The following is a 27,263-nucleotide window of genomic DNA, read 5'->3' as shown; positions in this document are numbered from 1 at the left end:
TGCAGATGTTGGAATTTTAAGCAAAGCCCAATCTGCTGGAAGAACTCAGCTGGTCAGGCAGTATCTGTGGAGGGAAATAGATGTGATGTTTTGTGTCTGGACCCTTCTTCAGGCTGATTAAAGAAGGGGGTACAAAGCTGGGAAAGAAAAATGGGGTGGGACAAAGGGAGGGGGGGGGGGGGGTAGGTTATTGGCTGGAGAAAATAGCTAGAGAGGGGGTGATTTGGGTGGGATAAGTGATCCACATCCAACTCATTCTCTAACTTCTGCCTTTACTCTCCCCCCCCCCCCCCCCCCCCCCCATGCACATTCCTCCACTCTAGTTCATTTGGGGCTGGCCCTGATTGGTCCTGGTCTTCTCTCATCCCTAACTCTTCACATCCACCCCTACTTTCAGTCTGAAGAAAGGTTACAACACAAAACATCACCCATTCTTTTTCTCTCAAGACGCTGCCTGGCCTGCTGAATTTCTTCAGCGTTTTGCGACTATCTAGGTGATAGGTGGATATGGGTGAGGGGGCATTTTAATTGGCAAATGGGTGGACAAAGGATAAAGATGAAAAGGACATGAAAAGGGTGTAAGATAATTAGAGAAGAGGAATGAAATGTGAAGCTAGAGGAAGGGATATAGGTGGAATGGGGTGGGGGAGAGTGGGCGGAATATTGGGAGAAATTGTCACGCACCCATTGGGGCACAGTGTAGAAAGGGAGGTTGGGGGGGGGGGGGGGAGCGGGATTGATATCTAAAAATTGAGAATTCAATGTCTTGCACAGTTGGGTTGTAATCTACCCAAATGGATTTTGAGGTGCTATTCCTCCTTTTTGTGTGTGGCATTACTTTGGCAATGGAATGACCAAAAAGGCTGGAATGGGAAGGGGAGAGAAAATGATTAGCAACCTGAAGATCCAGCAGGGCTATGTGGACAGTGTGCAAATGTTCAGTGAACCGACGATGTAAATGAAGACACTTTTGGAGCATCAAATCCAGTAGATGAAGTTAGAGGATGTGGGTGTACCATTTCTTGCTCGAGTTCATCTCTCTGGCTGAGTAGAAAGGACCTGGCTGATGCTGAGTGAAAGAACAGGGTGTGCTTGAAAGAGCTGGGAAGATCAGAAGGAGCAAGATGGCTGGGGATTTTAATTTTGGAGCAAATCTTCCTGTAGATCAATTAATTTCTTGCTTGGTGCAATGACCAAGAAAGCACGCCAATGCCTCAACTTCCTTAGAAGGCTTAGGAAGTTCAGCATGTCTCCAACAACTCTCACCAACCTCTACAGATGCGCTGTAGAAAACAATTATCAGGATGCATCACATCATGGTTTGGGAACAGCTCAATCCAAGACTGGAACAAATTGCAGAGAGTTGTGAACGAAGACCAGACCATCACGCAAAACAATCTTTCTTCCATTGACTACATCTACATTTCACATTACCTTGGCAAGTCCACCAGCATAATCAAGGACGAGTCTCTCCTCTGACATTCCTTCTTCTCCCCTCTCCCATCAGGCAAGAGGTAAGATGGGGAAACTTATACCTCCTGTTTCAGGGACAGTTTCTTCCCAGTGTTATCATCCAACTGAACCATCCTCTCATTGGAGACCCCTGGACTATCTCTAATCGGACTTTACTGGACTTTATTTTGCACTAAATGTTATTCCCTTTATCTGTGCACTGTGGACAGCTTGATTGTTATCATGTGCAGTCTTTCTGCTGACTGGATAGCATGCAACAAAAAAACCGTACCTCAGTATACATGACAACAAAAAACTATACAAAATGTAGTTTTAGTTTAGTTCAGTTTAGAGATGCAGCATGGAAATAGAACACTCGGCCCAAAAAGTCCACACTCACCATCGATCACCTGTACACCAGCTCTATGTCCGACACAATAGCAGCAATTTACAGAAGCCAATTAACCTACAAACCTATGTATCTTTGGGATGTGTGAGAAAACCGGAGCACACTGAGAAAGCCCACGCCGTCACAGGAGAACTTTCAATCTCCGCGCAGACAGCATCCTTGCTCAGCAACTGCTCTGTGTAGAAAACACAGCAGCCAAATTACACACATCTAGAAGACAACAATGTGATTAAAGACCAGAGAATTCCTCAGGTTCGTCCGAGAAACGGAGTCGTTCCTCGACAAGTCCTACAGTAAGATTGTTACACCTAAGGTACTGGAAGAGAGAAGGTGGGAGACAGTGAGAAAGGGAGGGAAGCATGGAATGCAAACGTCCCCGGGTGTTGTACCTCTTGTGAACAGGTTCACCCACTTAGTGAACTGGAAGGGCTGTTTAGCTCCCTGAATGGAGATGTGGAAAGTGATATAGGAACAGGTTTTGCACCTCCTGCGGATGCTGGAGAAAGTGCCTGGGGAAAGGTGGTGATGGATGAGCAATCCAGGAGTCATGGAGAGAATGGTTTATGCTGAATGCAGAAAGAGGTGGAGGGAGCAAAATTTGTCTGCTGGTGGGATCGCATTGGAGCTGGCGGAATTGCCGGTGAATATGTGTTGGATCGGGAAATGCAGTATGTGGAATCAAATATTGTAGACATTTCCCATATATTGAGAGCCATCATTTGCTAAGGCAAATATTGACGATGAAATTCACCTTGAATGCGTCAGTATAATCTGGTTTTAATTTAGGTTAGAGATACAGCGTAGAAACAGGCCTTTTGGCTCACTGAGTTCGTGCTAACCCACGATCACCCGTACACTAGTTCTAGTCCAACTCATTAAGGACAATTTACAGAGACCAATTAAATGACAAGCTTGCACGTATTTAGAATGTTGTAGAAAACCTGAGCACTCGGAGGAAACCCTTGCGGTCACAGGGAGAACATACAAACTCTGTGCAGACAGCACCCGTAGTCAGGATCTAACGCAGTGTAAGGCAGCAACTCTACCACTGCAACACATGCAAACTGGAAGAACAACTTCCTCGTATTCCACTTGTGAATCCTATAATCCAAAGGAACGAACATTGAATTATTTGGTCTTTAATCACATTGTTGTCTTCTAGATATGTGTAATTTGTGGTCAATTAAGAAAGAAAAATTGAAGATTGGGAGTTAGATCATTAGCTTTATGCCTGGTCTATCATGAGGTGATCCTTGCCTAGATACTCTGCTGCAACCGTTGTTGCGGGAAGAAGTTTAAAAAAAAAAAAGTGCTCAAAAAAAGTTCTTCCTTGAAGAAATGCAAGGTTAGGATAATGTTGGGAATAGCTCTTGTCACAAGTTTAAGAAGCTGCTTTCATTTCTCAAGTATTCTATTGTTCCCTGTGGCGCACACGGTAACTGGGATAGACACAAAATGCTGGAGTAATTCAGCGGGGCAGGCAGCATCTCTCGAGAGAAGGAATGGGTGATGTTTCGGGTCAAGACCCTTCTTCAGACAACGAAACGTCACCCATTCCTTGGCTTAGACATGTACACAGGATGGAAAATGGACGCATCCGGGGAGGTCGCCAATGCATGGCAGCCAAGATCTTCGTTACAGGGATATAATTAAAAGAGATATGACAAATATTAACATTGACAGTGACAACTGGAAAGCATCTGCTGAGAAACGGGGGAGGTGGAGAAAGGGCTTCGAGGCTGGTATGAAGCACAATGACAGCCTGCAGGCCAGGCACCAACGCCACAAAATTATCAGTAGCAACAGTAACACACTTCCAAATCCAACAGCCAGAGACAACGTCGCCTGTGGAAGCTGTGGGAGGGTCTGCCTGTCAAGGAAAGGCCTCAGCAGCCGCAGCAAGAAATGTAACATTCCTCTCTCCAAGCAGAACAACGTGAAAGCTGCACCATTATCTCTCGCAGCTGGACGGATGACAACGACGACTCCTTCCCAGAGAGGAGTGACTAACGTTTACATTTCAGTTTCATTTAGTTTAGTTTGACACAATCTGTGTCATCCCCTTTGCTCTATCGTACTTGAGTTTGTCTTGATCGTATTCATGTATAGTATGATCTAATCTTAGTTTAAAGATACAGTGTGGAAACAGGCCCTTTCGTCCACCAAGTCTGCACTGACAAGCGATGCCGGTACACTAATTCTATCCTACACACTAGGGATAATTTACAGAACCCAATTAACCCACAAGCCTGCAAGTCTTTGCTTTGGGAGGAACCCAGAGCACCTGGAGAAAACCTGCGTTGTTTGGATAGCATGCAAAACAAAGCTTTTCACTGAACCTCAGTGCACGTGACAATAATAAACCTAAACCTAATTGATTCCCCTCCTCTGGATAAAAGACTTTGTGCATTTATCCCATCTATTCCTCTCATAATCTTATACACCTCTATAAGATCACCCCTCATTCTCCAAGGAATAAAGTCCGAGCCTGCCCAACCTCTCCCCTATAGCTCAGGCTCTCGAGGCCCGGCCTTGTAAATTGCCTCTCATTCAGGTTTTGGCCCTAATTAGTTGATTTGTTAAAAAAAAAATTAGGCTTTGGTTGGATAGTTGTTCGATCTGAACATGCAGGTTGCATGAATTAGCATTAAACTTCAAGATTGAGGTAAAAGATTGGCTTCCGTTCATTCACAGAGTTTTTTCCCAAAACGCCAAACAAATTGGACAGTTAAAATATGATCAGCTGTTATTTTTTAGCAAGCTACTCAATTTTTTAAAATTGCAATTTAATGGCATCCTTGTATGACAAATTCTTCTCCTGTTCATATTTGGAAAATAAAACAAAGATTAATGATGAGTGAAAGGTGGAGTATTTAATGAAAATTTACATTGTTAAAAAGTAAAATGACATATAGGATGTACAAATTTACTAACGATATGAAATATATTTCATTAGACCCACATGAACCTGATTAGTTTTAATTATTAATTAGATGTTTTGGCAGCAGAATAATTCTTTTCGGTAGATTTTTGTGTCTTGTGTGAGCAAGGATCATCACATGGGAGAAAGGCAATGAAAATTGTATGCTGGTGATTGATCATGTTTTATATATGTGTTAAATGTACATTGCAATTTTTCTTTTTTTACTGTCATTAATGGTCCATTATTTATATATTGTTGTTAAAATGTTGAAATGTTTTTTCAAAATTATTTAAAACAGTTTTAAAGATTGGTGACAGCACCTTCTGGACGATCATCAAGCATCAAATGCTTTCAGTTGGATAGATAAAAGATATACCAGCCATGGTAAGCCCATCATTCTTATCATTCTTTGTTTTATGTTATTTATGTAAAAAGTCAATTATTGCACTTTTATGACGAAATGCTGCTATATTGAAGCAATATAGCTCTAATTGAATATGTATATTTGCATGGGCATCCAATACATTTTCACAGTGTATGATTTTTGTATATTTATGTATGTTGTACCGTTCGAAATGGCATTTGAGGCATGAGTATGCATTTGTTACATAATCAACAAATGTATGTAGGGCAGACGGATTGTAATGCCTGTTGATGTACAAGGGTTATTTAATGCCGGTGTCCCATTTTGACACTAGAACACACTCTTAATCTTGCACAACCAAACACAGATTCGCCAGGAGAGTGTTCCACAGCACTATCGTAAGGTTATTTTTGATTAATTTCTAATGAATAATGTTGCAATTGATCAAAGGTTTGGTGCTTTTTGGTGGTGTTGAAAATTATGAAGTATTGATACAATGACGTGTTTTGACCTAAAACATCACCAATTCCTTCTCTCCAGAGATGAGTTACTCCAGCATTTTATGTCTATCTTCGGTGTAAACCAGCCCAGCATCTGCAGTTCCTTCTTACACATTTGGTGTGCTGAAATCCAGTTTCTGGGATTACCCTGGATACAGTACTCAGTATAGGAAATATCAAGGTGTGAGGTGGCCTTCTAGGTGCTGCATGATGAGCCGAAGGTGAAAGGAGAGGCTAAAAATGTCCTGACCTCAAACGTCACCTATCCATATTCTCCAAAGATGCTGTCAGAACTGCTGAATTACTCAAGCACTATGTGTTCTTTTATGTAAACCAGCATCTGCAGTTCCTTGTTTCTACGGTCTATTTGCAAGACCCATTGTTACTTGGGTAAGGTGATACAGGTGCACAACCTTTTATCCGGAGTTCCGGAAACCGAAAAACTCCGAAAACCGGCCATTTTTTTCCAGGATGTCGTCTGCACACCAAAGCTCGCGTTTGGCGCCAAACTTGACCCGAAACGACCCACGGTCAACCCAGGTCTGTACTACTGTAGCGGCTGCCTCCTACCCGGAGACCGGGAAGACACTTAAACATCTGTAAATCATTGCTTAAATGTTAGTCAGTTAGTTTGGAGGGCTTTTATGTGAAGGGAGGGGGGTGAAGGGGGAAACTTTAATTCTTAGTCCCCTACCTGGTCGGAGAGGCGGGGAGCGGTCAATGCCTTACCGGGTCGCTGTGCAGTAAGCTCCGGAGCGCTGTGGCCGCCGACTCCCAGCTGGGGGCTGCGAGCGTCCGGCCGCGGGCGGCGCCGGTTGTAGCTCCGACCCCGGCAACTCTACCCCTGGCTGCGCGGCGCTCCAAATCCAGCGCCGCCCGCGGACGGACGCCCGCAGCCCCAACACCGTTGTGGCCGCCGACATGTTGTGTGTCGGCGGCCTCAGCGCTCCGAAGCTTACCGCACGGCGACCCGGTAAGGCATTGCCCGCTCCCCGCTGGTATCCCAGCGCTGCGACGCCGCCGACTCCCAACATCGCGGCGCTGGGGCTGCGGGCGTCCAGCCGCGGGCGGCGCTGGATTTGGAGCGCCGCGCAGCCAGAGGTAGAGTTGCCGGGGTCGGAGCTCCAACCGGCGCCGCCTGCGGCCGGACGCCCGCAGCCCCCAGCTCCGCGATGTTGGGAGTCGGCGGCCACAGCACTCCGGAGCTTTCTGCACGGCGACCCGGTAAGGCATTGCCCGCTCCCCGCCTCTCCGACCAGGTAGGGGACTAAGAATTAAAGTTTCCCCCTTCACCCCCCCCACCACATAAAATTCCTCCAAACTAACTGACTAACATTTATGCAATGATTCTCCGGGGAGGAGGCAGCCGCTCCAGACTTTTCAAGCCGCCCGCGCTACCTACCTAATCTACGCTAAAAATCTTCCATTCGGAAATCCGAAAAATTCCGAAATCCGACAAGTGCCTGGTCCCAAGGCTTTCGGATAAAAGGTTGTGCACCTGTACTATAAGCACAAATCTATAACTTGGTTAGAAAGGTACTTGGTGTACTTAATCTGAAGAGACTTGAAATAACAGCCACCATTGGTTTATTTGAGAAGTATTTACAGGCTATTTGGCCTAGTGCCTTTGTCTGTGTTGATGCTCTGCACAAATTGCCTGCTGCGCCTGTACATCTAATGTCATCAGTATATGCTAATGTATATTTCTTCTAATCATCTCTGTGGACAAAGTAACTTTGCAGGCATTCCTTATTGGAATTGTTAAACTGTTTTGCATGTCTACTGCAAATAAAGCAATAGCTTGATAATTATTCTGATATTTTTTTGAGCTAATTGTGCACAATCGATCACATCAGTAACCACGAGTGAAGAACCATTAGAAAAATTACAGACGTTTTTAGGTAATTACTCAGTCTTGTAGCATTCATGTCAGTGTATGATTTGACTTCAGTGCTGCTGATGTTTACTTGACATTGTTAAGTTAATGTTGGTGCAGTTCATGCAACACGTATTTCCTCCACTGCGATAAGAAATTGGAGTTTTTGGAAAAACATACACAGAAGAAATTAGAGTTCATTGCACAATGCTTACAAATGAGATGTCAATTTAAGCTTCTTCACTGTCCTGCTAATGGCCTGGACAATGTGTTCTAACTGCCTTACAACGTCCTTGAGCAATCTCAATCCCTTGTGACCTGCGTGTAGCAATTATTGACCTGTTTATTAGCTACCTTCTCACAGTGGCTTGGAATCATGTGAAGCAGAAGTTGAAAGGGCTAGCTCACTGCATAGGGATGGAGGGTGACATGCTCATACAGACGGCAGAGAGCTATGTTGCTTCCTTCTCCTCCCTACCCATCCTCCTCCCTCCCTATCTGTTTTCCCTTGCTTCCATTTCTAGCGCTTTACTGTGGATGCAGTGGAAAGACTTCTTTAAGTACTAATTTGCTTCCAGCAGTCAGCATAGAGATCCTGGTGGGAACTGTTAAGATCCTGTTTCCGAACATGATTTGCATTAAATGTGCATCCTACATTACATGTAAGAATTGCCAATTTTGTGATAGGTAGGAGTGGGCATGAATGTTTCGCACACAACATATTTATTAAATCAAAATGTGGTGATGCATTTCTAGTCAATTTAAAAAAAAACTGTTTTATCAAGCCTATGGTTTGCCAAGAAATCCATGGCTTACGGAAGTTTTAAGGTAATTACTCAGTCATTTTGCAGGATAGAGCCACAACCTGTTCAACCTGTCCTGGGGTATAAAGCCACAGTCTAAAGAACTACATTCGCATCTTATTTGCATAAGAACATTTGCATCACTTCATGGACTGATATGCTGATAGCTGTGTTGCGTAAATGAAAATATCGTTCATTATTTTTGTAAATTTGAATATCTTGAGGCCTTTAAAAAAAATTGTGATTGGGGAAAAAAAGGAATTTGCACAGAAAAAATAAATACTGCTTTGCAAGCTTAAAACTTTATTCAAATTAGATGTAAACAGCAGTATGATTCGAAATATTCTCCAAATTCTCAAGACAAAATAAAATTTTAACAAATTATGAAGATATGTTGATTGGTGTGTATATCAATGCCCGTGGGACAGCTAACAAAATTGCTGAGCTCTAAGTACAAATTGAGGCATAGGATTACTGTGGAGAGATAGTAATTGAAAGAAGGGCAGCATTGGCAACTTATCGCTCAAGTTTAGGATTGACAGAGAAGTTGAGGATGTAGACCTATTGGTTGAAGATACGGTATTTAGTTAAAATCATATACAAGATGGTTCTGAATCTAAATCTCTAGTTTGAATTGTGAGGGGAAGTCGTTATATTGCAGAGGGTTTTACGTGGAGGTAGGAAATCAAATCTCCGACCGTGGAGGTAGGAAATCAAATCTCCGACCCTTTTAAGGGAAAGTGGAATAGTAATATCAGAAGGTTGATTAACGTGGTAATGTTCAGAATTTCTGGCAGCTGATATAAAAATCTTCTCAAACAAGTTGTCTGAAGTGGTGTAGTTAACATTAAAACAGTTAACATTGTACTTGGAAATGAAGGACAACTGGAATGGGGTGCTGTAGTGTAGAAGATCAACCTAGCTGTCCATTATGACCACAAAAGAACAGTTTACTATATTTATTGTAGGCCATGAAACATCAATAGTAAGAATGCTGAATGGAGAATTACTTTTTTTTGGTTATTTAAGCAAAGAATATTGAAAAGCAATTTGGAAGAGAAAGCAGTATTAAAGCACTGAAGAATGGGAAATATCGGTGTACAGGTTAAAGCCAGATATTGATTTTCATTATCATCATCGTTGAAAACTATCAACGATCACAATTCCTTACAATGCTATGTACGACAGCTAGGAGCTCATCTGCCCTTTGACAGTTCTTGTTTTTGATCCTGCTGGGAGTCCACAGCTCCCTCCTCACCTGGCAAACCAGGTGGGGGAGACGGTTTAGTCGCCGACTATCCGACCACCGAGCAGGTAGCACGGGATTACATGGTACCCGTGGCGGGGGGAATTTTGAAAATAAAAAATAGTGTTCAAAGCTAATACTCCATGGATGATGAAGGAAACAAAGGCACATTACAAATGGTAGAGGCAACGTTTGGTTAATGAAAAGAAAGGTTATGGAAAACACAGAAGGAATTGAAAAAAATAATGCAGATAATGAAAAGTAGCTTAAGAATTGTATAAGCAGTTAACATTAAACTGGGACCCAAAACATTTTTAAAGAAATATAAAATGTAAAATTATTAAACTTTCGTCTTCTGAAACAAGTGAATTGGTGTTAAGAGTACATTGAGAGGAAAAGGAGAGGGGCAAATTAAACTGGAGAGAGACAAATTGCAAATGCTGGGGATGGAGAATCAACTATAATTAGGGACAGAGAACTATTATTTGAAATAGAATAGGTGAGTGAAACTTGCAGGAAAATAGTATTTTGTGGACTTGATCTGGGTTTGTTGAGCTAACAGTGATGGATGATCCAGCTACGTGGTATAATTATTTTTATAATATTCTTTTGCTGGACATATCTAATTATAAAGAAAGTGGAAGATAGCAAACTAAGTGGAAAGTAGCGGAATAACATGGACACAAAATTTAAACAATAACAGGAAAAGGGAAATGGATGGAAGTTTTTGACACTTGTGGTTTACATTGATGTTATTCAGGGTCAATTTCATGTCCATTACTATTTCTTTTTTTATCTAGTAGTGGGACTTATTATTAAGTTATTACATTTTCAGAATACTATTTGTGTACCTATGAAACCTCAAATAACATTTTCACTTTTCAAATCGTGTTCAAGAGGTTGTTTTTGATAAATCTATTAAAGATGATTGAGTCTTATGCACTGGCCTGAGAAATCTTGCTGCAATGTCCTAGTGGTGAGGGGATTGGTCTCCAATAATCACAGTTTTTGTGCCTCGTATGACTTGAACCAGTGAATTCAATGTTACTAGGACTCATTAATGCCACAAATGATCCAATGTTATAGAAACTTACAAAATTCTTAAGGGGTTGGACAGGCTAGATGCAGGAAGATTGTTCCCAATGTTGGGGAAGTCCAGAACAAGGGGTCACAGTTTAAGGATAAGGGGGAAATCTTTTAGGACTGAGATGAGGAAAACTTTTTTCACACAGAGAGTGGTGAATCTCTGGAACTCCCTGCCACAGAGGGTAGTTGAGACCAGTTCATTGGCTATATTTAAGAGGGAGTTAGATGTGGCCCTTGTGGCTAAAGGGATCAGGGGGTATGGAGAGAAGGCAGGTACAGGATACTGAGTTGGATGATCAGCCATGATCATATTGAATGGCGGTGCAGGCTCTAAGGGCCGAATGGCCTACTCCTGCACCTATTTTCTATGTTTCTATGTTGCATTCGCTGGCGTCAAAAATGACAATTACAATAGATGCATTGGAATACAAGTTTGGGTTTCTCTCCAATTTACACAACATCATGATATGGAAGTATTTTCCTAGTTCTTCATTACCACTGGGTGGAAACCTTCACCATCTATAAAACTGATCAGATCCAGATTAGTTTACTGTCATATACATCAGGGTATATTGGATTTCTTGTTTACATGAGGCTTGAAGAAAAAAACAATGAAAGACACACCAATAAATACGACAATTAACGCAAAACGGCAGAATGGTGCAAAGATTTCAAACAGCCTGAAGTAGTGCAATGACAAGAAACTGCAGATGCTAGAAAGAAAGAAAGACACAAAATGCTGGAGTAACTCCACAGGCTAGGCAACATCGCCAGAGAACATGCAAACTAAAGTGCAACATTGGAATAACTGAATGAGATAAAGTTAAGAGTCAAATATATGGCAGCAACTTTGGTAACGGAACGTGAAAGAGTTGGAGACACGACATTGCAGATGCTGGAATCGTGAGTTTAAAAAAACCCAAATCGCAATAGAAATTCAGCGGACCAGGCAGCACCTGTGAGACAGATGACTGAAGACTGAAGTGAGCCATTTGGTGTCAGAAAATTGGAAACCATGAAAGTGGTGGTTTCGGGAGTGTTGCAAGTATTGGTAGGAAGAGAACCACCCAGCATTCCCACTTGCACACCCGTCTTTCTACTCCCCCATTCCCATCACTCAGTTTCTTTCCTTTCCTTAAATTCCTCCATCTGCTCATCTCCCTACCCTGGGTCTCCCATTTTCAGCACTCCCTCCCCACCATTCTCTTTTACCCACCATCACTCCCCTGGTTCTGCATCTCGTTCCCAACCTTGTCTCCTTTCCACCATTTGCACCCTTTTTGTTTTCTCCAACTCCAGCCTTGGTTACTGTTTCCACCGTCTCTCCCCCACTTAACTCATCTGCCCATCAACCCCTCTTCACCTGGATCTACATCTTACTCATCCACATCTTCCCATCTCCCCCCATGTCTGCCTTCCGCATACTTACCCCTGGACCATGACCCCACTGACGAGCACCAGGCCACCATCTCTAGCACCATCACCGACTTCATCAACTCCCACGCCCTGCCCGACCGAGCCTCCAACCTCATCGTTCCCCAGCCCCACACGGCCCGTTTTTACCTTCTCCCCAAAATCCACAAACCTGACTGTCCCGGTAGACCCATTGTCTCTGCCTGTTCGTGCCCCACCGAACTCATCTCCACATACCTTGACTCCATCCTATCCCCCTTGGTCAAATCCCTCCCCACCTATGTTCTAGACACCTCAGACACTCTCCGCCGCCTCCGCGCATTCCATTCTCTAGGCCCTCAGTGTGACATGAACTACCTCAATTTTCCTACTCCAGCTACGTGAACCTATCTACCCACTTCAAACATGGAGCACATGGAGCTCAGAGAGGAAATAAAATCTACACTATCATCATCTATTGAACACTTGTCTCGGGGATTGTATTTTTATTTTAAGTGTTATTAATTCTTATTTAAATTACTTTTTTGCTCATTTTACCAGTGTTATTTCCCTCACATTTCCAACTAAAACCATCTACATAGCTCTAGAATTGCCCTACACACATACACAATCCCATTTTGAAATGCACAAGAGGTCGCATCTTACATGAAATTTCAGACTGCTGTTGAGAATAGATATGATTAATGATGTTAGCTAGCCCTTTGGGTCTTAATATCCATACAATTAATCACACAGTAACAGATGGAATGTCACAGTTGTGCAAAATCTACAAAACAAACATTATCTAATAAGCCATGGCAAATAAAATTTCTAGTGCTTGGATTGAGTCATTTAAAAAAAAATTGGTTTGCACTATGTATTTTTTATGGGAGGCCTAAAGCCATAAAAATTAGCATTTTTCTTTGGATCTAAACCATCAAAAATTGGAATGGACAGTCAGATTAGGTTTAAAAAAAAAGGCAACAAGTTTTAATTAACCACTCTCTCGTTTGCCTCAGGATATGTGGAGATGAGTTACTATAGGGATGGTAAAGCATTCCAGCTATCTTTTTTTCCTTCTTGCATCTCGTTCATTTGCCCCTCTTCATTTTTGTACAGAAGATCTTATTTTATGCATCTATTATGCAAAAGATGTGCTTTTACAAATTATATGAACTGAATGAAAAATGTTATGCTGATTTCTGTTTAATTGACTTATTTTGAGGTGGACTTGAAAAGTTGCTTAACTTGCATGCACTGGTTATTTGGGTAGCTATAGGTATTCACTTTAAAACGTGCATGCAATGGTTATTTGGGATCCTATATGTATTCACTTTAAAACTTTTGGCGATCAAGATTAAAAATCGTTGGCTTTTTTCACAGAATATTCTTGGACGTAAAATCTTGTATGTTTTATAGGGAAAATCTTTCATCAAAATTAGTAATTCCCCCAGATGGTCCATGTTGGTTTATTCAATGATGTGCAGATGAGAAATGATTTAAGCATTTTAAACAAATTTAAGCATTTGCTTTCCTAATAATAATTGTGGGTTTTTAAAAAAAGTTGCCAGTGCAGCACCATAACGAAACCTTTTTGATCTTGGAAACACAGGGCGATTACTATTTTTATAAATAGACTATAGATGTAGTTAAGATAGACAAAATGCTGGAGTAACTCAGCGGGTCAGGCAGATCTCTAGAGAGAAGGAATGGGTGATGTTTCGGATCGAGACCCTTCTTCAGACTGATATCTGGGGAATGGGCAGTACAGAGATAAAATGTGGACAAAGACAGTCAGACTGGTTGGAGAACTGGGAAGGGGGAGGGGATGGAGAGAGAAGGAAAGCAAGGGCTACGAAGTTAGAGAAGTCAATGTTCATACCACTGGGGTGTGAGCTACCCAAGCAAAATATGAGGTGCTGGGCCTCACTCTGACAATGGAGGAGACCCAGGACAGAAAGGTCAGTGTGCGAATGGGAGGGGGAGTTAAAGTGTTGAGCAACCGGGAGATCAGGTAGGTTTAGGCGGACAGAGCGGAGGTGTTCAGCAAAACGATTGCCGAGCCTGGGCTTGGTCTTGCCGATATACAGGAGTCCACACTTGGAATAGCGGATACAGTAGATGAGGTTGGAGGAGGTGCAAGTGAACCTCTGCCTCACCTGAAAAGACTGTTGGGGTCCTTGGATGGAGTCAAGGGGGGAGGTATAGGGACGGGTGTTGCATCTCCTGCGGTTGCAGGGGAAAGTACCTGGGGAGGGGGTGGTTTGGGTGGGAAGGGACGAGTTGACCAGAGAGTTGCGGAGGGAACAGTCTCTGCGGAAAAGGGTGGAGATGGGAAAATGTGGCTAGTAGTGGGATCCCGTTGGAGTTGGCAGAAATGTTGGAGGATTATGTGCTGTATGCAATGGCTGATGGGGTGGAAGGTGAGGACAAGGGGGTCTCTGTCCTTGTTACGAATGGGGGAAGGGTGAGCAAAAGCAGAGCTGCGGGATATAATGGACACCCTAGTGAGAGCCTCATCTATGATGGATGAGGGGAACCCCTGTTCCCTAAAGAAAGAGGACATCTCCGATGACCTGGTATGGAAAACCTCATCTTGGATGAGATGCAGCGTAGAGGGAGGAATTGTGAGTAGGGGATAGAGTCTTTCATGTGATGGAGACGGTGAGATCTAAAAACGGTAGGGAGACTTGGACCATCTCCGACATTATACTTGAACCATCTCCGACATCTCCCAACCGTTTCTAGATGTCACTGTCTCCATCACAGGAGACAGACCATTGACTGACATCTATTATAAACCCACTGTCTGCAATACTCCAAATCAAATCAAATCAAATCAAATCAACCTTTATTGTCATCTTGCAAGCAACAGTTGTACAGTGCAAAATGAAAAGACGTTTCCCAGGGAATAGCGGAGCATCGCACATGAAATTTAAAACGTTTCACACATAATAACACTAAAAACAATCCAGTCCCTGATGGAACAGTATAAATAAATAGTTAAAAGCAGGTAAAACACAACGTTAAAATACAATAAACCAATCATAAAAATGTTCGGGGCAGCTGATTTGAGTGGCCAGTGCCAGTTATTAAAGTGTCCGTGCCAGCCGCAGAATCAAGTGACTGTGAGTACAGAGTGACTGTTTAGCAGCCTCACAGCCTGTGGTAGGAAGCTGTTTAGCAGTCTTGTAGTCCGGGCTTTGATGCTTCGATATCTCTTGCCTGATGGCAGGAGATCCAGGTGTATGTGGAGGGGGTGCAGTTTGTCCATAGCAATTCTCTGAGCTTTTTTCAGACAGCGGCTCTGGAACAGTTCTTGTACCGAGGGTAGGGAGACGCCAATGATCCTCTCTGCTCCCCTCACTACCCTCTGCAGAGCCTTCCTGTCCGAGCAGTTGCAGGTGGAGTACCACGTATTTATGCAGTACGTGAGTACAGACTCCACCGTACCCCTGTAGAAAGTCCTGAGGATGTTGGTGGGGAGTGAGGCCTGTTTTAGTTTCCTCAGGAAGTGCAGTCGCTGATGGGCCTGTTTGACGGTCCCAGTGGTGTTCCTGGACCAGGTGAGGCTGTCTGTAATTTGCACACCGAGGAACTTTTTGCTCTCCACTCTCTCCACTGCAGTGCCACTGATGTTGAGGGGTGTATGCTTTGGCTGCGCCTTCCTGAAGTCGACAACCATCTCCTTCGTTTTGTCGACATTTAATTCTAGATTGTTTTTGCCGCACCAGTCCAGTAGTTGTTCCACTTCCTCCCTGTACATTGACTCGTCATCTCCGCTGATGAGTCCCACCACTGTTGTGTCATCCGCGAATTTTATGATCTTATTGTCCCTGAATCTGGCAGCACAGTCATGTGTGAGCAATGTGAACAACAGCGGGCTGAGCACACAGCCTTGAGGGGAGCCGGTGCTCAGCGTGATCGAGCCTGAAGTGTTCTTGCCAACACGGACTCACTGTGGTCTCTCTGTCAGAAAGTCCAAGATCCAGTGACACAGGGTGGTGTTGAGGCCCAGCAGGGTTAGTTTCTCCACAAGTCTCTGTGGGATGATGGTGTTAAACGCTGAGCTGAAGTCAATGTACAGGATTCTGGCGTATGTGTTATTGTTTTCCAGATGCGTGAGTACTGTGTGCAGCGTGGTAGAGATGGCATCCTCTGTAGAACGGTTGGGGCGATAGGCAAACTGGAGGGGGTCTAACGATGAGGGGAGGCTAACCAAAACTCCTATAAATTTGCAGGATGACTTCCGGACTCTTACACTCAATGAAATCGAGCAGACTACGTGCCTTCTTTACCATTTTATCAACTTATGTTGCCATTGTCAGGGATATGGATTTGGATCCCATGATCCCTCTGTACATCAATGTTGTCATGGGTCATGCCATTTATTATATATTTTCTCGTATTTGACCTCTCAAGTGCAACACCGCCAGGCAACCAAACTTGGCTCAAACAGTAGAAGAGAAACGGGAGAAACAAAAAGCATATCATGACAGAAGTAGAGTAAAGGAAAGGAGAGTTGAGTTGAATCAGAAGGTAACGGTGAAAAACCATCATCACAAGTGGGTAAAATGGTTACCTGGAAGAGCAGTGAGAAAGTGCGGACCACGGACGTACTTGGTCAAGATGTTTGGAAGTGGGAAGGTGAGAAAAGTACACATTGACCATGTCATGCCTATGCAAGCACAGACAGGTTTGCAACCTGATCAATTAGACGTCAGATAATTTGGTTACCACTCAAGTACAGGTACCAACGGATGAACCAGACATGGTACAAGAAGATAGTGAGAGTTTGAACCAGCCTGAAATTGGAGGTTCAAGTGTAGTTGACAGTCAAACAAAATTGACTGATGGACTGGAATCTATGAATGGTAGGTCAAAAGGAAGGTACACACAATTGCTGGGGAAACTCAGCGGGTGCAGCAGCATCTATGGAGCGAAGGAAATAGGCGACGTTTCGGGCCGAAACCCTTCTTCAGACAAAAGGAAGGCTTGACTCGATCAAAAATGAGTCCACGTGATTCTAAACAGTCAGAAACTTTTGGTCAGGGAAGATATCCAGAAAGGAGAAACCCAGTGGTTAAGTTTAATTTGTGAAGTTTATTTTGTGAAATGCACATATCATTTTATTTGCAACATATATGCATGATGCCCTCATTTTATTCAGGTTATATACACAAATAAACTATCAGACAAGATTGTAATAAATCCATACCATTTTATTATATTCAAAAATGTCAACATGATAACTTTTTCATTAAGGTGGGAGGAGATGTAATAGCGCCACCTTTGTGTCGGAGGATTATAAATGATTGAATAAACCACAGGTCACTGTGCAATCGATATCCGGTCACCAGTGTGTCTGAGCATTAGATATCACACTCAAAATGTTTAAGAAGGAACTGCAGATGCTGGAAAATCAAAGGTACACAAAAAAGCTGGAGAAACTCAGCGGGTGCAGCAGCATCTATGGAGCGAAGGAAATAGGCAACGTTTCGGGCCGAACCCCTTCTTCAGACTGAAAATGATTGGTTTCAGTGACCACAGTATTTGGACTCTGCACTTAATTTATCTAATGTATACATTTGACGTGAACTCCATTTATTGTGTTTTTTTTTTAATGTTCTTCAGTTGTTTGATAATATTGTGTTTGATTAGAAAGCTATGTCAGATCACTCAATAATCTGAAATATACATGGTAACCCTCATTTAGGCTGGACATAGGTGGGTCGTCATGAAAGTAGAAATTAAGGCATATTCAGTGCACTTGAGTTTACTATGAAAGCAGTATGGACTTTTTTTGGGTGTCAATAATCCGCCGTATTGCCAGACACTTAGAAAATTGCCATTCATTGTGAAAATGTGGTGGTTCACTGAGAATAGTTTCTTGATATTAGTTGGAATAGTATCCTGGTGACCATGACTACTATTCTACCAGCATTCGTGATCTTAGATTTGAACTGTGCATAGGGTCAAAAAACTAATGAAAGGCAATGGAAATTGAAATAGGGTAAGGGTACAAGTGTGAAATAACAAATAATATAATAGAATAATTCTGCCCAGTTAATTTTGTCAATAGAACATGAATAAATATTTATGCGCTTTTTAGTGATTTTTATTTTATAATCTTGCATTTCTTTCATTGGAGTGATGGAGGAATTTGGGATGCCAGCAGTTTTAAGAAAAGATGGTAATTAGAACCTATTTATTAGCTCACAATCACACTCAGTAAGCAGCTCGCATCCAATGTGCTGAGTATTCCCTCGTCCCAATGACATTTTATTATTTAGCAGATCTACTCTTTCTGGTTGGAAGTTTAAAACAGCGGGTCAGATCATGCTGGCCAGTAGATGGTTGCCCGCAACTGAGTGGAATTGCTATCTGGGTGTTAACCTGACTATCTGGATGCAAAAGGACAATTTCATTAGCCCTCCTTATCTTGGTATCCAGCAGCATGGTTTAAGCAATGCCAATTGACAGGGTAAAGGTGCTTCAGGAGAGACAGAGGTGAAGGTAAAAGAGGAGGGGGGGGGGGGGGTTATGCTATTGGTTAACGAGGATGTCACAGCAGTGGTCTGAGGTGACATTACGGATGGTTTGTCTAGTGAGGCAAAATCGGTGGAGCTGAGGAACAAGAAAGTGACGATCTCTTTGTAGGGAGTGTACTACAGGTCGCTAAATAGTCGATGGGAATTAGAAGAACAAATGTGCCAGGAAATTGCAGGAAGCTGCATGGTCTAATAAGATTGTTGTAGTGGGGGATATTCACTTTCCCAATATTGACTGAGATTACCAGCATGAAAGGTTTAGACGGAGGGGAATTTGTCAAATATGCTTAGGAGAGTTTCCTCCAGCAATATGTAGGGAGAGGACAACGTTTAATCTTGTCTTGAGTAATTGGAAGGGGTAAAGTGTTCATGGATGAGCCTTTTGGGACAAGTAACCACAGTTCTATCAGGTTTAAGATAGTTATAGTGATAGGGGCATGTTAAAATGCGAAATTGGTCAAGGCGAACTTTGAGGGTATGAGCCAGAAACACTCTAAAAAATGATTGGAGTAGTTTATTTGAAGGAGTTTCGGGGATGTTTTTAAAAGTATGCTGACAAGTGTTCAGGACATGCACGTCCCTGGTCGAGTGAAGGGCAAGGCTGCCAAATCTAAGGAAGCTTGGATGACAAGGGAGAGTTAGGCTTTGGTCAGGAGTAAGTAGGAGGCATGGCGCAACTGGGATCAAGTGTATCCCTGAAAGAGTTTTGGGAACTGAGGAGCAATCAATAAAAGGAAATCGGAAGGGACAGGTGATAAATCTGGCAGATAGCACTAAGGATAACCCCAAGAGATTTTAAGGGGAGAAAGGGTAATTAGAGACAGTGGGACCCCTCAGGAATCAAAATGATCTAGTCTTTGTGGAACCACAGGAGATAGTCCTGGTCCTCACCAAGTATTTCTCTTCTGTTATTACCGTGGAGAAAGACGGGAAGACTGAGGAACATGGGGCTAGACAAAAAAGCTGGAGAAACTCAGCGGGTGAGGCAGCATCTATGGAGAGAAGGAATAGGCATTTCGGGTTGAGACCTTCTTCAGACTGAACTTGGGGCACCAGAAGCGTCTTGAGGGCCGTCAGTATTACAGTCAAGGAGATGCTGGAGGTCCTGACACGTATGAAGGTAGACTAATTTCCCAGGCCTGATCAGATATATCGGGGACACTGTGGGGAAACTAAAGAGGAAATTGCAGGAGTCCTTGGCTGAGATTTGAGAGTCGTCATTAAATACAGGCGAGGTGCTGGAAGACTGGAGGGTGGCAAATGTTGTGCCTCTAATTCAAGAAGGGCTGCAGGGAAAAGGCTGGGAACCACAGGTCAGTGACCCTAACATCTCTGGTTGGAAAATTACCAGAGAGTATTCTGAGGGACAGGATATATATGCATTTAGATGGGCAAGGGCTGATTAGGGATGGTTAGCATGGTTTTATGTGTCTACGAATCTGATTGAGGATTTTGATGCCCAAAAAGGTTGATGAGGGCAGAGCTGCAGACATTGCATATATGGGTCTCAGCAAGGCATTCAACAAGGTTCTCTGTGGTCGGCTGCTCTGGAAGATTAGATCCCATGGGTAGGGCTTTGGGGAATGTTGTAGAGCACAGGGATCTAGGAGTGCAGGTACATAATTTGTTGAAAGAGGCACTACAGACAGAGAGGATGGTCGAAAAGGCGTTCGACACATTGATTACATCAGTCAGAGTATTGAGTATAGAAGTTGGGAGGCCATGTTAAATCTAAGCTTCCAATGTAGCCTACCATACAAAACCCCATCGAAGGCCTTGTTGAAGTCCATATACACAACGTCTATGCCCTTGCCCGTGTTAATCCTTTTGGTGACTACTTCAGAAAAATCTTCAAAATAATAGAATAAAGAGAATATCCCTGATATGGTGACACCAAATGGGTTAACGCAGCACTTGATAGTGGCAGCTGTAAGCACATTATGCTTTTTTGTCTGTGTAATGCATTGTTAACAACTAGTAGAAAAAGAAAATAATTGAGCCGAATGATGAGAAGGCATCTTTGATACAAAATTGTGTTGGAAGGAACTGCAGATGCTGGTTTACACCGAAGATAGACACAAAGTGCTGGAGTAACTCAGCGGGACAGGCAGCATATCTGGAGAGGAGGAATAGGTGAAATTTTGGGTTGTGTCCCTTCTTCAGACTGAGAGTTGGGAGAGGGTGGCGCAGAGATATGGGAGGTGTGAAAACAAGATGGAACGAAAATCCAGCAGAATGTAGAATAGATCATTGTTAGCTGGCGGAAGGTGACAACAAAGCATACTAAGATAAAAATCAGGACAATCAGACTGGTCAGAGAACTAGGATGGGGAGGGATGGAGAGAGAGGGAAACTAAGGGTTAATGGAAGTTAGAGAAGTCAATATTTATACCGCAGGGTTGTAAGCTGCCCAAGCGAAATATGAGGTGTTTTTTTTTTGTTTTTTTTTTAATATTTTATTTATTAGAAGTGAGTACAATGCATTGGTACAAAAATGATGTTAACATATTACATTCTCTGTACAATTTCCCTTTTTTTTTTAAAGAGTGAAGTGAGAAAGGAGAGAAGAAAAAGAGGTTGTGAAAAGTGAAGAATAGATTAGTGAGCGTGGGTGAAAAACCAATAAAGAAAAAGTGAAAGAGAAGGAATAAGTGAAGAAGGAAAGCAGGAGGGAGATTATTCCATTGCCACAGTGAGATGTTTTTTTTAAAATATTCTAAATCATCTTTCACCCATACCTGAAACTGTTGGTTTTCATGATACTATGTCATCACATGAATCCAAGAAATCAATAAATGGGGACCAACTCCTTAAGAATAGGTCTTGTTTGTCTATTAGGAGGAGTCTAATATCTTCCAAATGTGCTGTGTCTAACATATTACTGATCCACATTTTAAATGTTGGTATATTAGCATTTTTCCAAAATTTAAGTATAAGTTTTTTTGCTGTTATTAACCCATAATTGAAAAATGAGTTTTGGTGTGTATTTAATTTGTTCCCATCTCCACTTACTCCAAATATAATCATTTCAGTGTTAGGTTCCATTTTTGTCTTAAATAGCTTTGAGAATATATCAAATATATCACACCAAAATTTATAAAGTTTTGAACAAGAGACAAATGAGTGCGTAATATTGGCATTTTGAGAAAGACATTTATCACAAATGGGAGAAATATTTGGATAAAATTTATTCAACCTAGTTTTGGAATAATATAATCTATGTAATATTTTAAATTGAATTAAGTTATGTCTAGCATTGATCGAACATTTATGTATATGTATCAAATATTTTTCCCATGTTTCTTTTGAGATTTTTATCATTAATTCTTTTTCCCAGTCTTCTCTAATTGCCTCTGTTGATGGTAATTCTATATTTAAAATACTGTTATACAAGTATGATATTAATTTTGTTGACTTCGCATTGATATTCATTACTTCTTCCAGTGGGTCTAAAATTATACTTTGGAATCTTGGTATATATTTCTTCATAAAGTCACATACCTGTAGGTATTTAAAATATTGATTGTTATTCAATTTAAATTTTGATTTTAGTTGTTGAAATGATAATAAATTTCCCAAATCATACAAATCACCTACCTTTTTAATTCCCACTTTTTCCCATTGTTTATATGTTTTATCCATACCAGATGGTTTAAATACTGGGTTATTCACTATTGGTGAATTTCTTAATTTTAAAGTTAATTTTATTTGTTTCCAGATTCGTATTGTATTTTGTATAATTGGATTCTTCTTATATAACATATTATTCAGCTTTATTGGGGAAAAAATGATCGCTCCTAGATCGTAGGGGGCGCAATCCTCTTTCTCCATTCTTATCCATTCCAACTGTTGAGCAGAACTGTCCAACCAATAAATTATATTTTTAATATGTACTGCCCAATAATAGTATAGAAAATTAGGTAATGCAAACCCCCCCACCTCTTTGGGTTTGCACAAGTGATTTATTTTAATTCTATGTGCTTTATAATCCCAAATAAAATTTAAAATATTCGAGTCTAATTTTTTTTTAAAGTGTTTTGGTATATATATCGGTATAGATTGGAATAAATATATTATTTGTGGTAGCGCTATCATTTTTATAGCGTTTATTCTGCCGATTAGTGAAAGTGGGAGCGTTCTCCAAAATTTAATCAGTGAATCAAATGTATTTAATAATGGTATAAAATTAGCATTAAATAATGATTTATATCTTCTAGTAACTTGAATACCCAAATACTTAAATTTTTCCGTTACGATTTTAAATGGAAATTTTAATAGGTGATTTGCTTTCTGGGGTTTTAATGACATAATTTCACTTTTATTCCAATTTATTCTATAACCGGAGAAAGGGCCAAATTCCTCTATTAGATTTAATAAATTCGGGATGCTCGTTTGGGAGTTTGTAATATATAAAAGTATATCATCTGCATATAGTGATATTTTATTAATAGTATCCTTAGTATTATATTCCTGAATATCCGGATGCCTTTTTATCCTTTCAGCAAGCGGCTCTATCATAAGTGCAAATAGCAGGGGTGATAAAACACAGCCCTGCCTATTGCCCCTTGATAATTGAAATTTTGAAGATAATATATTATTAGTTAGTATTCTTGCCATTGGTTTATCATATAGTAATTTAACCCATCTGATAAAATTCTCTCCCATATTAAATTTTTGGAGTACTTTGTATAAATACTGCCATTCTACCTGATCAAATGCTTTCTCTGCATCCAGAGATATAACTGACAAGTCTTCCTTTTTCGTTTTGTATGAATACATTATATTAAAAAGGCGTCTCAAATTGTTAGATGATTGTCTTTTAGGTATAAACCCCGTTTGTCCGGATTTATCAATTTATTAATATATTTACTCAATCTTCTTGCTAAAGTTCTTGCTAAAATTTTCTGATCTGTATTTAGGAGTGATATGGCTCTATATGAGCCCGGTTCTTCTAAGTCCTTATCTTTTTTAGGTATTAACGTAATTGTGGATTCGGCTAATGTTTCTGGTAATTTATTTTCGGTAAAGGCATATTTATATAACTTAAATAACCGTGGTACAGGTGCACAACCTTTTATCCGAAGATCCAAATAACGAAAACCTCCGAATAGCGGACATTTTTTCAGTCCTTGAAGAAAGGTCCTTGAAAACGTTCACCGAGGGTGGCCCACAGAGGTGACAGCGGAACCTCCGGTCGGTCCTCGAAGAAAGGGGAACTAAATCCCCATTCATAAAAGAGAAGGTGAGGGTACATTGCGCGGGAGAGTAGGAATCCCAAGACAAAGTTGAGTGAGCGTTCACCGAGGGTGGCCCGCAGAAGTGACAGCGGAACCTCCGGTCGGTCCTGGAAGAAAGGGGAACTAAATCCCCTTCATAAAAGAGAAGTGGAGGGTATATTGCCCGGGAGGGTATATCGCCTACCTGGAAGAAACCGGACATTTTTTCCAGGATGTCGTCTGCACACCAAAGCTCACCAAAGCTCACGTTTGGCGCTAAACATGGCATGCCAAAGCTCACGTTTGGCGCCAAACGCACGTCGCCTCTGCTGCACACGGATATAAAAGTGTGAAAATGTCGCCTTAGGCCGCCTAAGGGCATGTAGTCCCGCTAGGGTGACATGAGTGCGAGAGGTGATTTAATGCTGCGGTCACATTTACAAATTCAGGAATTCATTCAACACACTGCATTTCATACAGACATGTATTCTGCAAGAAAAAACTACATTGAAGTCTCAAACTCGCGACCGAGGAACTGCCGGGATCAAGGCGCGACCTTGCGGATATGAGCCGAGCACTCTACCACTGAGCCAGCCATTAAAATCTACGCAAAAAAATTTCCATTCCGAAGGCCGACAAATTCCGAAAAGTGTCTGGTCCCAAGGCTTTCGGATAAAAGGTTGTGCACCTGTACCATTAACTCCTGGAAACCTTTATAGAATTCATTATTAACACCATCTGGTCTTGGCGTTTTCCCCATTTTTCAGCTCTTTTATTGTTTCACATTTCTTCCCTTGTGATCTGTGCTCCTAATTCCTCTTGTTCCAAAATATCCAATTTTGGCAGATTACAATTATCTAAAAAATCTACTATTGTCTTCTATTTTAGTTTTAGGCGTATACAAGTTTTGATAAAATTGGGCAAACCTTTTATTAATATCCTGGGGTAACGTTAATAGTTCCCCATTCTCTGATTTGATTTTAGTAATCGTCTTTTCATTCTCCTGTTTCTTCTATTGTCTATCCAGAAGTTTATGTGGTTTATCACCAAATTAAAACTGTGCCTGTTTTGTGATCTGAAATAATCTTATTACTCTTGCCGATAATATTCGATTAAGTTTAAATTTCAATAATGTGATCTTATTATGTTTATCTATAGTTGGGTCTTTTGCGTTATCTAATTCTAATATTTTAATTTCCTTTTCTAAAGTCTCTTGTTCTATGGAGTTCTTTTTATTTTGGTAACTTTGATATGAGATTATAACTCCACGTATAAATGCCTTAAAAGTTTCCCATAATAAAGATGGTGAAATGCCTGGTGTCTCATTTGTATCAAAAAAGAATTTCATTTGTTTCTGGTGGAAGGTGACAACAAAGCATACTAAGATAAAAATCAGGACAATCAGACTGGTCAGAGAACTAGGATGGGGAGGGATGGAGAGAGAGGGAAACTAAGGGTTAATGGAAGTTAGAGAAGTCAATAATTATACCGCAGGGTTGTAAGCTGCCCAAGTGAAATATGAGGTGTTGTTCCTCCAATTTGCATTGGGCCATACTCTTAAAGTGGAGGTCCAGGACAGAAAGGTCAGTATGGGAATGGGAAGGGAAGTTAAAGTGTTTAGCAAGCGGGAGATCGTGTAGGCTCAGGTGTGATCTCCCGGTTGCTGAACACTGGCTGGTTAGCACGCCACAAAAGCATTTCACTGCACATGTGACAATAAACTAAACTGAACAGGTGAAAACGGAAGTGCAGTGGCGAATTAAAAACTCAGTCTATTCTGTGGACCGAGCACAAATGCTCCACAAAGGAATTGCACAATTTGCATTTGGTTTCTCCAATGTAAAAGAGACTCGACAATGAGCTTTCGTGGAGCAACCACATTGATGCGACAGCCAAGAAAGCACATCAATGCCTCTACCTACTGAGGAGAATGAGGAAATTCGGCATGTTTAGTGATTCTTGCAAACTTTTACAGATTTCTCTAGTGATTCTTGCAAACTTCTACAGATTTCTCTAGTGATTCTTGCAAACTTCTACAAACTTCTATTCTATAGAAAGAATACTGTTTGGTTGCATCACAGCTTGGTTTGGGAACAGCTTGGCCCAAGACTACAATAAATTGCAGAGAGTTGTAGATTAGCCCAGTTCATCACACAGACCAAACTTACTGTAATTTACTCCATCTAAACTTTACTGCTGCCAATATAATCAAAGACTTGTCCCACCTCGGTCATTCCTCCTTCTCCCTGCTCCCTGCTCGAGAATGTACAGAAGGTTGAAACTGCGCACCAGCAGACACAGGAACTCTTCTTCCCCTCTTGTTATCAGTCTTCTGAACAATTCTTCCATGAGCTAGTGTGCTGCCTGATTCAAGTCTATCCCATTGAGGACATGGACTTTCTCTATGGGGTTGATGTGCTACATTGCTGAAAACTATATTCTGCCCTCTAAATCTTCCCTGTCGCTCTATCATATGAGTTTGAACTGATTTTATATTTGATCTGTTTGGATAGCATGCAAAACAAAGCTTTTTGCTCTACCTCGATACATGTGACAATAACAAACTTAAGTTATAAATATCTAGGTATAAATTACATCGTGACTGAATTCTGGGATCACTGTCACAAACTGTGGGAGCCTGCGGACTTAACATCACAGAGCTTGCAATCCCTTTGTCAGGGATCGACTTTGGGAGCCTGCGGACTAAATATTGTGGAGCTCGCGGTCCCTTGGCTAGGGACTTGACCTTGGGAGCTCCAAGCCGCAGGATCTTTGACCGCCCCGATTGCGGGAACTTCAATCGCCCCGACGCGGGAAATTCGATCGCCGGCTGCGGGAGCATCAATCGCCCCGACTGAGGATGGTTCAACTGCCCCGTCCGCGGGAGAATAAGGAGGAAAGAAGATAAGACTTTATTGCCTTCCATCACAGTGAGGAATGTGGGGGTGCCGCTATGGTGAATGTTTATGTTAACTTTTATGTAGTTGTGTGTCTTGTTGCTTTTTTGGTATGACTGTATGGCAAATCAAATTCCTTGTATGTTTTTGCATACTCGGCTAATAAATTAATTACAATACAATACATTCGATTATTTAACACCCCGAGTCCTGTATCAATTTTTCCATGTGCCATATTGAGAATGTCACATATTTTTGAAGACGCTGTTGAATACAGTAGAAAGAAAATTAACACATCACCTCCATCTAGTGGTTGATTACACAAAACGGAGACAAGAGTATACTGAACAGAATTTCAACTCTTTGCTGAATTGGACTGTGAGCAGTGTTCTGCAGTGCATCACATTTTATTCTGTATGATTTCAGTTTGCAGCTTGGGTTATTGTCGAAAACACCATCTTTTGTATTGCATATCAAGATATTGTTCTAGTGCAGTTCATTGTTTAATTACAGTGGAATCATTAAAATGTTTATTTAATGTTGATGTT

The 27,263-nt window shown here is 41.5% G+C and overlaps 1 protein-coding gene across 3 annotated transcripts in view; it reads left to right on the top strand.

The window, feature by feature from the left end:
* The window catches only part of invs (inversin), a 182,774-nt gene that overhangs the window by 6,343 nt on the left and 149,168 nt on the right, over positions 1 to 27,263 (top strand). For all 3 annotated transcript variants that reach the window (XM_033043058.1, XM_033043051.1, XM_033043043.1), the window contains exon 2: positions 5,083 to 5,168. Coding sequence is in view for 2 of the 3 variants with exons in the window: in XM_033043051.1 (XP_032898942.1) it covers positions 5,166 to 5,168 (3 nt within the window). In the remaining variant the exon portion in view is untranslated. The remainder of the gene's footprint in view (positions 1 to 5,082; positions 5,169 to 27,263) is intronic.

The sequence above is a fragment of the Amblyraja radiata genome, chromosome 2 (assembly GCF_010909765.2).
Source record: "Amblyraja radiata isolate CabotCenter1 chromosome 2, sAmbRad1.1.pri, whole genome shotgun sequence".
Classification (NCBI taxonomy): domain Eukaryota; kingdom Metazoa; phylum Chordata; class Chondrichthyes; order Rajiformes; family Rajidae; genus Amblyraja; species Amblyraja radiata.
This window is presented reverse-complemented; position numbering and strand designations above follow the sequence as displayed.